Source organism: Rutilus rutilus, assembly GCF_951802725.1.
Source record: "Rutilus rutilus genome assembly, chromosome: 6".
Classification (NCBI taxonomy): Eukaryota; Metazoa; Chordata; class Actinopteri; order Cypriniformes; family Leuciscidae; genus Rutilus; species Rutilus rutilus.
The window spans coordinates 20,342,079-20,355,046 of record NC_140214.1 but is presented as its reverse complement, the minus strand read 5'-3'; the positions used below and the strand labels follow the sequence as shown (position 1 = coordinate 20,355,046).

General features: G+C 38.0%; 1 protein-coding gene across 2 annotated transcripts in view; it reads right to left on the bottom strand.

Moving 5' to 3' along the window:
* cdh6 (cadherin 6) overlaps positions 1–12,968 on the bottom strand; it is a 38,165-nt gene that overhangs the window by 21,809 nt on the left and 3,388 nt on the right. For both annotated transcript variants that reach the window (XM_084411122.1, XM_084411123.1), the window contains exons 2-4: positions 3,603–3,939; positions 1,021–1,315; positions 355–474 (exon numbers count right to left, since the gene is read on the bottom strand). In XM_084411122.1, the coding sequence (XP_084267248.1) occupies positions 355–474; positions 1,021–1,315; positions 3,603–3,815 (628 nt within the window). In that variant the 5' untranslated portion in view covers positions 3,816–3,939. The remainder of the gene's footprint in view (positions 1–354; positions 475–1,020; positions 1,316–3,602; positions 3,940–12,968) is intronic.

Genomic DNA, 12,968 nt, shown 5'->3' with positions numbered 1-12,968 from the left:
CCCCAACTCTAATGAATATCCCTTTTTTTCAGTCTTAGGATTTCATGTGCTCATGGACATCATCGTTCGTGTCCCATCTGGGCTAAAGCATATCAGTGTTAAGCTGGACACTAATCTGCCATGGGAGCTTTTGTGTTTCTATTTCTCTTTTGTTTAAACAAAGACCTCTGCGGGAAATGTTCCAGGGCACACATTAGCAATGATTAAACTCGCTGGGCGAATTTGCCCGGCTAAATTGCTTGAACGACAGAGCTGCAGTGCAACCCTTGCCCCATTTCAAAGCATACAGATACACATTCTCTCTTTCTATTTCGCCATTTCTGTCTATTATATAACAGTTCAACATGGACTGACCTGTGTTTGGCTCTACTGAGAAGTACGGATGACCCTGGCTGATGCTGTAGGCTAGCTTTGCACTGTAGCCAAACATTTCATCGTCTGCATCCTGGGCGGTAACTTGAGTGACATAGGTGCCTGAAAAACAAGAAATTAGTTCAAGAAAGAGTTCACCTATAGTCATTATGTACTTGCTCTCATGATGTTTGCTATGACTTTCGTTTTTCAGTGGAAAGCATAAAGGAGGAAATTACTGTCTGTTTTGGTTCTCAAGTTCAACTTACTGATTCAGTGATCCAGTTTCAGCAGTTAATAGTTCTCCAGGGGAAGATTATCAGTGAATAAAGACTAAAATGACTAAATTTGGATCCTTTTTTAAAGCTTGAAAGCTCTATAAACCATTTATTAAACTGCATGGAAAATAGTGACCTGCACATTCTTCAAAATATCTCCTTAAGTGTTCACAGAAGAAAGAACCTCATACAGGTTTGGAACCAGATGCAGGAGAGTAAATAATAAGACTCAAAAAGTGAAAGACTTCCTTAAAGTAATTGTTTAAGTTACAATTGTTTTATATTGCTATACTAAGCAATAGATTGTTTTGTAATATTTCTACAATATTGATATACTTCATATGCACCCACAAGACTTTCAGTGGTTGTTTTTGAAGCTGCCGAATCTTACCACTGTGTGACCTCTCAGGTACAGACGCTGTATAAACCTCCTTGTCAAACTTGGGCTCATTGTCATTGATGTCGTGTAGTTTCACAATAAACTCGGTCTCTGGCTCCAGTGGGACGCCGGTCTTCTTGTTGACAGCCTGAGCTCGGAGCGAGTAGAGAGGTTTCTCCTCTCTGTCCAGGCTCCTGGTAGCATGCAGATCTCCTGAGTTGGCATCTATCACAAAGATCGTCCCCGCACCTTCACCTGAGAGAACGTACATCACTGTGCCGTCTCCTTTATCCATATCTGAGTGAAGCTGTTGAGAGGAAGCAATTCAAGCATTTCATCAGCACCTCCGCTCATTCTGCCGTTGATAAGACTCATGAATATGTATTGCATTCGATATCCTGAATGTATTCAATGTCCGCTGATTTTGAAGGAATAAAACAATAACAAAATACTACAGGGGGAATGTAGCAATAGACAGGTACTCCATGGCAAATATGTGAAAATGAGTCCTTGTGGAATTGAATTCTGATGGCATATCAGATGAAAGTACAGCACCCTGAATATGCAATCAAGCTGAATGCCTGTCTATTATGAACAGTGACACTGCTGCATGGTATTTTTTGGTGCAACCACTTTTGTCAGATATTTATGAGGTAATCAAACTTTTTTACTTCTCGTCTCTATGTGTGTATAAAGCAGTTTTGAATTTGTGTTATTCACTATTGTTACACAAAATGATTAAATTGAGTGATAGGAACATCTCATTTTAGAGCTGAAGGTGGGATGTGATTACCTTTGACAATTACATCTGATAGAGGAGTGAGAGAATGATTTGACACTTCTTTCCACTTGAATAAGCCGCTTTGTTACAGTAAAATAGGGTAGTAAAATACAAAAGACCATTCAAACACAATGGCTCTTATGCTCTACATGATTTTCCCTCTGAACATTATAGAAATGGCTGCTTCGACTCCACACTGACTGCTACATGATCCAGGCACATAATGTCCATAACAACAAAGAGAGCTTTGTGAATTATGCGCTTGCAACATCTCACATGAATAATCCACTGGTTGGTGATCCTTTGCAAGGCTTTCGAGTCGCTGAACCAGTGGTTCTCAGACTTTTCAGGCCAAGTACCACCAGATCAAATCAGAAACATCCAAGAACCACCAGGGTAATTCACATCTCTGCAGTGCAAGTTTAAGTTTAGATTTAGATTCCACTATTCCTGTAAAGACCATTATCAGTTCCTTGACTGGCCTCCACACAGCCCGACATAACATGTTATTGCACTTGTTAATATACATATTTTACAATCAAATTCAAACTAATAAATATTCAATATTGTATAGCATACACTACTGTTTAGAGTTTTGGGCTTGGTAAGAAGTCTCATGAGTCATGAGTTCACCAAAACTTTTAATAAAACTTTTTAAATAAAAAATACAGTAAAAACAGTAATAGTGAAATATAATTACAATTTAAAATAACATAATTTTCAGCAGTCATTACTTTAGTCTTCAGTTCCACAAGATCCTTTGAAAACAGCTTTATATTTTTGTGGAAACATGATTTTTTCAGGAGTAGAAAAAACTGCATTACTTTGAAATATAAATCTTTTGTAAAATGTCTTTACTGTCAATTTAATGTGTACTTGCTGAGCAAAGGAATTATGTAAAAATCTTACTAACCCCAAACCTTTGAATGATAGTGTATATTTAGGGATGCACAATATATCGGTACTACTGTATTTTTTTTATTTATTTTTTTGCATTTATTTTATGTAATTGTGTTACATGTGTTACAAATGTTAATTTCCCCTATTTTTACATTGAGATTACATTTACATCATCTAATCTTTAATAAATCTAATAATTTAATAACACTGTAAATGTAATCTTATTATACATTTTTCATATTGTACATTATAAAGCGTAAAATTGATTTTAGCTTTAAATCTTTTAATTTTGATTTATTTAGATATGGTAGTACAGAGCTTTAATATGGGCTATTTATCAGTTTTCAGCCATAAAATGAAAACTACTATCCACTTATTAGTATCTTCAGATTTTTAACACTGGTGTGATATTTCATATAAATTTGAAACACTGCCACAATAATATGAAGTGTCTTGTGCCTTCATGTTCTGTTTGCAATAAATTATTTTTTAAAGGAACTTTTTAATGGATTAACAGGTTCATCTAACAACCTTATTTAGTGCAAATCCTGAGGTGTGTCGCCTACCACCTGATGGCCAAAGTTTGAGATCTTCTACAATAAGAAACAGTAGCATACTGTTATACTTCATTTTAATATTTGATCCTCTACAGCTCTGAGCTTCAGATGTAGTGTGAGGTACCAGGGAGGTCAGATTTCACCCAGCTCCTTATCTCAAATCCAGCAGGCTCTATGCTGGAGTTCCCTACATATGACTTGGCCACAGTTTTGATCATTCTCTGTTTATTAACCTCAGAAGACAGAATTAGAAGGAGTGATGAAACCAAATCTATCTCTGCAATCGACTCTATCAACATTACTCCAGCATTGCTCAGACCACATTTTTACTCCGAAATAGAAACATGATCTCTTACCTTGCCAATATATTGGTGTTCCGTTCCTGTGTATTCCTCTTGCAGAAAAAACTGTCTCCACATCCATCCTCTCTTTGAACGTCTGAGCAAATCTTTGTCTTGCGGTCCTTCAATTTCTTTGGTTTTCCTTCGAACCGACCCTCTTGAAAGGGCAACTGCATTCACGGTTTTGTGTGCACATGCCCACAGAAGAAGTACAATCCAAGTCCTCATCTTTCCGGCTCTTAGGGTGTCTTACAGGGGGATAATGATCCTATCTGCCAAAGTTACAGAGCTCTGCAGTGCAGGCGGCAGCCACCCTCATAGTCCTTCCTGCTGCCAGCGAGCCACACAGTACCTGCAATAAGAGATAGAAACTAATTGAAAAACAATCAGTTATTGGGCAAAGTCTCAGAGTGTTATCCTAGGGCTGCTGGGAATGCTTCTCTTCCTAATTAAAGGCAACTTCAGCTCCTGTATCATATGACAGCCATCCCCTTATTAAAGATATCTTTGAAACATTCTCCATAAGATACCAATTCCACTGCAAGTCTTGTAGCCAATGCTCTGATATCTATATAATTGGCGTCCCACATTCAAGAAGTATAAAAGCAGAGGCCATTCGAAGGGCTGCAGCCATCATGATAAAAGGCAGAAAGGTTTTTTTCCCCACCTAGCCATTAACCCCCGACTTTTAAAATACTGCAAAGCAGGCCAATGGGCGAGATCTCACAAATCTGTAATCAATGAATCAATACGCATGCTCTCTAAATGCCCTGCTTTAAAGATCTAACCACTCACAGCGCTATTAATTCAGTTTCTTTGAAAAAACAACAACAACAACCAATGTGTGTTGGGTTTTATCAGCATGCATGGTCACAATAGCCTGCTGGCTCTGAACTGACCTGCTGGAATGACAGTCTGATAGACAAAAGCTTCCTGCCACCACATAATAATCAGCAATCAGCACGTTTCCTGTTTCCACATCAATCTGAGGCTTTGTCTGCGACTGAACGCCTGCCCTCGCTCCCTCTCGCACTTTATCAAGCAGATTGCAAATGTGATTGCGCAAAGTGGTGAAGGGGAGACGTGGGCCTCTCAATGAATCGCATTTAAGTACCTCTGCTTTTTTGATTTACAATATTGCTTGCGACATTGGCGCACCTCTCTCCGTCAGTGTAAAAATGCATCAGGTCAACATCACCCTTCATCCAGGAAGAGCGACGGCTGAGGGCCAGCGATTCAGATGGAAATGCACAATTGCGATGCCGAATTGACTTTCATAGTTCCGTGTATGACTTAAACGGTGCAGCTATTCCCCTAATAACATTTTCCATTAGCTCCATTATGTTCTGCTTTATGAATTGGCCTAATTGAATTAGGTAACAATAGATAGTACAGGATATTGATTTACTGTCAAAGTCAATGAGCTAGAAATTATTATGGGGGCTCTACGTATGTATAAACATACTGTATGTGTGTGCATGATTCTATGTGTGCATTTCAGTACAAACAGGGAAGCAAAATGGGAGATGTGGGCCCTGTTATGTCCAACAATTGTAGTTTACGGATGCTGCTCTTTAATGAATTTCAGCCACCCAAAACTCCTGGGCAAAGAGAACGGGCTCCTGGAGCACATTAGTCAAACTCAGGCAGCCATTTTGCTCAGCTCTGTGACCTGGCAAATCCCTTGACACAGTCCTGCCGGGGGAACTCAGCTGGATCTAAAGCGGTTTTGTTACATGGTGTGTCAGACTGAACAGACACAGTTTCCAGCACAAAATGTCTGCTCGTTCATTTACAAGTCCATCCTGCTGGGAGGGAGATGGATAGTGAAGGATGAAAATTCCCCTGCTGTCTTTAAATATAAGCACAAACCTAAGACAACTCAATGGGACACTATGGTTTCACATAGTGTCTCGCACAGCACTTCATTTTACAGCCTCACCAATGTGTCATTTGATACATGCTGATCCACATCACTACAGACTCTATATCAGTCTTATACTGTGAAAGTCATGATTGAGTTCCTAAAAAAAAAGAATACACACAAAAATGAAACCAAGGTCATAATCGTAAACCAAAAAAAAGAAGACAAAATAACATTACTGGGAAAACTTAATACAATATGTTTTCATGACTCTAAACCTAACTAAAATAAAATAAAAATTATAATGTCTAAATATTATTTTATATAAAATAATAATTTTTAATTATACATTTTTTTTTTGCACCATATCCTTAAACCCACCATTGCCATTATGTAAAAGTGTCACTAGAGGGTGATAATACATATGCCTATTAACCTCATCCTGTAAGACTTTTTTTATTTTTATTTAAATGCAATAAGATCTTTGCTTAATTTGTTTGCATTGGAGCGACTTCCAATTTCCAGGTTAAAATGAAAAAAGGGGGTAAACATGTTAGTGTTTTATGTTTTTTATGATTTGAATGGATTTAAAAAACTTTATGTTGGTCGCCCCTGGTTATTTTATCATTATTATTATTATTATTATTATTATTACATGACTATCGAAGCCCGAATAAAATGATAATATATTATTTTGGTAAACTAACAATTAACTTAAAGCTGTAGTGTGTAATGTTTGTGTCACTAGCATGACTAAATCAAACTGCAAAAATAATAACAGTTTATCCAAACACTCCCCCTGTCAGCGATTGGTCCCAAACTCACCCCATTGGTTAAGACAATGTTGCAGTGTCAAATTGGTGTGGAATCTCAAACAACCAGATGCTACCAGTTCAACTTCACACTTTTCTGAGAAATCAGCCCACATGGAATAAATGACACACATCACCTTTAAACTGACTCCGTTACACTAGCATGTTAACATTTTTCATGTTTCAATTAATGCAACGATAAAGTAATTAACTCTCAGGGTGCCTGCCATAAACTGCGCCACGGTTGTCTGCTATCCAAAACACAGACAAAACAAATTAACCTCAACGGCACCTCACTTGCGTCTGCCTGAACGTAATCTGCTTTTGTTTTCAGATCAGACAATTTACCATGCAGTCTGACCTTGAGACATCACATGTCCTATTTGTATTCAATTTTTTTTTATTTTTTTTTTTATATATATTTCTCTCAAAGACACAGTACCCTCAGAGGCCCTTTGGGAACGCGAGCGAAGTGGGGGCTGACAGGTGAAGGAGGAAGAGGAAGACCGGCGACACCTGTGGAGGACGCGGGGAGTCGGTCAGGCGGCAGGAAGTGCCAGAGAGAAAGAAGAGAGAGAGAGAGAGAGAGAGAGAGAGAGAGAGAGAGAGAGAGAGAGAGAGAGAGAGAGAGAGGCGGGGGCCCTCGCGCGGCCCTCACTGAAAGCTCTGCCACACTGCAGACAGCCACAGCAGCCCTGATAAGTCCCACAGGGGCAATTAGGAGTGAGAGAAGGAGAATGTCAGCCACGGGCAGCGAGAAGGGAGGCGACAGGTAACAATTCTTGCTGCAGGAACACAGACCAGCAGAGCAGAGAGAAACAGAGCTAGCTAATGCCACACACTGTCTCCAGGCTCTCTATTAAAATGAATAAGTCACCGGACCACCAGCCATTAACTAGAAGGACTAGACGTCACGTTTTTTAAATAGGTCATTCTTGTTTGCATAGCCAAGGTACATGATATAGCGTCTCATGATAGCGATAGCATAAATGTTTGATTTCTCTGAGCTGTGCGAATCTGTTTTTTTTTTTTTTTTTTTTTTTTTTGTGGCCTCTGCAAAGAAATTCTCACGTACCTTCTGGCTACATCACATCTTAGTGAAAACACCAAGAGAAAACTCTCTAGCTAGTACTCATCTCTCTCGAGCAAATGGTAGGAGACATGTGCCATGTTTGATTGTGGTTCTCTTCCTACCACTGAGCTACAGTGCATGAGAGGCAAAGTCGAGATCAGGTGAACACAAATTCAGTCAGGGTGGCACACTTAAACAGATTCAAGCTCCTCTTCGGTCCGCTCGGTGCACTTGCCTGCCAAGCAGCGTATCCGTGTCATTCCCCAGGGCATAGCGGGTAATCAATATATATTGATTTGTCTGTTTGGGGGGAAAGGGCTGTCTAGACAGCTGGGTTTTCGAATGCTAAGGTATCACTTATCCTGCAACACTCTAGCTCGGCTGTAAGCGATGATTGATTTATTCATTTTAGACATACGTTTTTTTCCCCATATCTGACCTACCCTACATTTGCTAGGGCTATTTATACACATCACTTGAGGTTTAAATGCAATAACACGTTTACCTGATGGCAAAAAGGCTAAGATGTTAAATAAATCAGTGATAGTAAGAAGATAAATATATACTGTGGGACTGGAGTATCATACAACAGCACACAATCAACTGATACACTGTTTTTATGATCGATACTGATGGATTTTTTAATGTTAAGAATTAAGTATCCAAACTAAATTTGAAATAGCCTATTGTATTTCTGCTATTTGACGCAAATGAACTAAAATGACAACATATGCATTATTATTTTGATTATAATTATTATTATGATAAAAATATAATTCATATGATTTTGCCAGTAATTATAATAATAATTTATATTTTATTATTATCATCACTTTTTTATTTTCATTTTCATTTGCAATAAGAATAATTATTTTTATAATAATAAAAATATAATGCATAGTATTTAGCTATAATAATAAAAATCATTATTATTATTTGTATCACTGTTTTTATTTCCATTTTTTATTTGCAATAATAATAATAATAAAATATAATGCACATTATTTAGCTATAACAATACAAAAATAATAATGATAAAAATAATTGTTATTATCATAATGAAAAAACTGAAATGTCATATTTTTGCTGTAATATTACCACTACTACTACTACTACTAATAATAATAATAATACATGAAATTACATTACCTATTGTTGGGTGCTATTCTTTGGAGACTTGCCAAACAAACCCAATGTTAAAGTCCCTGTAGTCAATCATTGTATCCCTTAAAAAATCTTTGATGACCAAAATTACATATTTAAACGTAAAAAAAAATATAACTCTACACCCTTGCCTCATTTAGTATGCGCGTTTCTATGAATATGCAAATTAGCCAGGTCTCCACTCATGCCAGCTCAGAGATCCACTCGTTGACGTGATTGGTTACAAGGTAGTTTGTGAAGTCAGAAACACCAGTGATTTCAAAACGTGTTTTTGAGAAAATACTCAGCAATGGTGTTGACTTATGCATTTGCACATGGTTTGTCTTAAAGCATTTTAAAACACCACATAGACATATAAACAACATTAACAGCTTGATTTTCACCACAGAGGGAATTTAAAGAACCCCTTAACATTTTCATAAAAAGTATGAAAGTATGAATATCGGCCAAAACCGATTATCTCTAGTCTGCACACACATAAAAGGAGTCACTTGATATAACAGCACATTGTAACATACTCCCGGCATGTGACTGGATTGTTGGAAGTGCTTAACCAACAGGGCTACCACACCATAGACTTAATCCTCAAGTCTCGACCCTACAAGACACAAGCGTCCCCCGAGCCTCCACCATAATCTCCCTGGAAACATGTGCACCCTAATCTGAACAGTAGGAGATAATGGATTCATATGTTGGAGGTCTTTTTTTGCTCAATGGGATGGCCATGTGCACACCAACACAATTAGTGTCAGGGAGCGCTGCCCGTACCAGATGGGTCCTCTTAATTACGTAACGAGAGAGGCCATAATGTGATCTGGAAGCAATGTTGTGCCACTGACTTAGAATCTGCTTTTCCTGGTCGGCCATAAAGACGGTGAAAGCGTGTGTTTTTGCTGCACAAATTGCCTGGAGCAGACCGTCCTGTGTGCTGAATTAAAGCAATTTAGCCAAACCTGCTAAAATCAAATGCGCCTCAAATCCCCATTTAGCCACATAGCATTCATTTGCTCACGAGAGCGTCGCGTGATAGACTGCAGCTTGTCCTTCCTTTGTCAATTCGTGCAGACTGTTCAAATAGATAGCACAAAACACCTGTTGATCTTTGTGTCAGTGTGGCCCTGGCGTTTACAGTGGAGCTGGAAAGGTTTCCCTGTAATCCCATAACAGCATAGTGGGGTGTTTGTTTAGGGTTCCACTCATGAGGCAAAGGAGAAGCCGTGGGAACAGCAGTTTTACGGCGTGTGTAACGAACTCCGCGGGAGCCTACGAGACAGAAGCCTCCCTTCAGCATTGTGATTCAGCCCTGGAATGCAGCTCCCATTGCAATGCAAATGTATCCGCGTCTGGTTGTTTTGTGCGTGCGCGTTTACATGCGTGCTTGTTTACTTGTCACTTCCATGACTGACAAATACGCAGATCACAAACATGGTGCTAATGGAGTTTTTGCAGAGGCTGTCAAAGTCAAACAGACTCTTTCTCGGATCATAGTTTATATTTATTGTGTGTTCTACCCTGAAGGCCCTTTTACAACTTGACAATGCCATTAACTCATCCTCAGACTCACAACATCTTGTAAGTGTGGCACCTTTACCTTGGTAAACACAAGAGACTTGTGTTTCAGACAGAATGAGACGTGGTTGTTTAACCCCCAGACTGTGTTTCAATTTATGGCCGTGATTTTCATGAAGGTATCTAAATGGAACCGTTCCTGACAAGGCTGTAATTCATTGTGTTGTTTTATGTCTTTTACTCTTGCTTTGAGGAAAGAAGTTTCAAAGACAGGATTTTTACAATCAAGGTAACAATGCTTTCATTTCAAAAGGTCACAAGAAGTCATCGTGATTGCAATCACAACATACTCTGACATTTGATTCTGCATCTTTGTTGATATAGTCTAGGCCCCACACGGCAAGGAAAGAAAAAAAAATATATATCAACAGAAATAATCAATAATGACATTTATTGACATTAACAAACGCAACAATACAATTGAAAATCTCAATGCTCTGTGACCACAAATAAATAAACCCAGTGACTGGCAACTGGAAAATTCTTTGAATTAAAAGCCACCATATATGCCGAAGGCAAGCAGAGAGCAAAGGTTAAAGGCTGTTGATTAAACTGACTTCTTTTCTTTTATACTTTCTTTCTTTGGATCAAGCTATGTAACGGTGGAAAAGCTGTACTCTGGCGGCCCTGGATTTGTCAACTGTTACGATAGGCCTTATAAAATATGATTTTTATGCTAGTATGGACAATAAACAATAAATGGCTGATATTAAAATGCTACAATAGTTTGTCTAGATAAGTAAAAAAAAAAATAATAATAATTGTTTTATTGCTAGGTGCTACAAGTGAATATATTAATATTGAATAATAGGTTGGATTTTTCCTAATTTTTTTAATTAAGGCATTAAGTTCAATTTCCAAAATATGATTTTTTATTCCTCTTTTTAGTCAACTTTAGCATGGGTGTATTCACTTATGCATAGCACTGTATATATATATATATATATATATATATACATCTTGTATATATATATATATATAATTTAAGTTAAATCATTAATATTGTGTATTTACAATGAATATCATTTTTTTTATATACAATACATTTACAGATTTGTTAAAGATTACTTCAAGTGACCAAAGGTAATGTATAAAAAAAAATAGGAGATGCACATTAAATATCATGCACAATTTAACAACAAATTTAAAAGTAACTGATAAGCTCATAATTAAAAAAACAAAACAAAAACAATTAGCCGATAACTGATGTAGGGGATTTTACTGCTACAGACCCAGATATGATGAAGGAAGACCAGGAGTCAGAAGATGCAATCTTCAAAAGAAGAATTTGCAGTTTCATCAACAAAAGCTAGCTTCAACACTCAGCAGGACTTTAGGCATAGTTGTCTTGTACAGCTGTTATGAATCTTGGCTAATTTGGTTCTGTCATCAAATTAATTGATTGCAAAGCAAATACATATTTATTATCTGGAAGCCGGGCTAAATGAGCAAGCACTGTATTACTAAAATGGATCAGACCCTCAGTCGCCTCTCTGATACCAAATACAGATATTACCTGTAACACAAATACCAGGATTATATATACTGTATAAAAAAATATCCATTCTTTTTTTAAAACTATGATTTCCAATTCATTATTGAATACAAGAAAAGGAATTGTAAATCCAGTCCTTTCACTGATTAGGGACAAAGATATTTGTGCATACCTACTTCTTAAAAAAAAGAAAAAGCGTATTCTTCCAATAACAGATTGTACCTCATTTGCCATTAAATACATCAGCCATACAGTAATCTGTATGTGGCTTGTATTTCTTGCTCTTTGCTCTTGGGGCCTGCATGTGCCCTTTCTGTGACCACACTCCTGACTGTGTCGTCTTCCAGTTAATAACTATTTGCTTTTGGGCCATGCTGCTTGTATGACAGTTTGTTTTTCCAAGGGTAAATATATCAGTATTGCAGTTTCGGTGTGTGAGATGTCACCGGCAGAAAATATCCAGGCTGGATTGTCTGACCAATCTAGGTTTGAGACAACTGTGATTCCTCAACAGAATGGACATTTTCGGTGCTGGTGTAATTCATTTCACACATGTCCAGGGCAGGTTTGAAAATTGGAGAGCTGTAATACATTCTGCCTCATTCTGGACTGACTCGCACGTAATAAGAGAAAGCAATCAATTGAAAGAACCATGACAACTGAAAAGAACATTAATGACATTAGGCCTATTATTGTGCCTGAAAGTGGACTACATGATTGGATGCTGCCTGCGCAGATAGCCCATTTTTGACAACTCAGCTCTGGTGAGTAATTAGGTGCCGCCACATTTTGTGGACACAGTTTCAACTTCCAAAGGGGGGAAGCTTCTCAGTTATGCAAATCTAGACTGTGTTACAAGCTATGCTGAAGGAGATATATCGCCACACAGTGAGCACTATAGAGTTCAATGGGGCTGAATTTCAAACACCAGCCACCAGATGATTAGCCACACGCAAATTTCCATGCACATGGGACTTGTTCCCTCCTAGTGTAAAATGGTGGACATATGGAGACAGTTAGAGATGTCTTGTATATGACTATAAAAAATGTATATAGTGGACTCATGTTTCTCTGCATACATGGGTGGAGGACTCCGCTTCGACATGTACCAGCCAGAGCAGATCACATCAGCAGAGACAGCCGAGCTGAGCAAGTCACTGCGAACATGAATCAAGTCACATCAAACACAAATGAAAAACTTTGAGGAGGATTTACGATTAAAGGATCTCCAGACTCGCAAAATGAACTACTAATAACGCTTTATCAAAGCAACCATCTCTAAATCTTAACGTTGATGACTGAAGGATACATAGGCACCGCAAACGTTTAATTCAAAAAGTGCCCCACCCTTCTGATTAACCGTACACACACTCAGAAGATTCAGAACTGAAGTTTAGCTAATTCA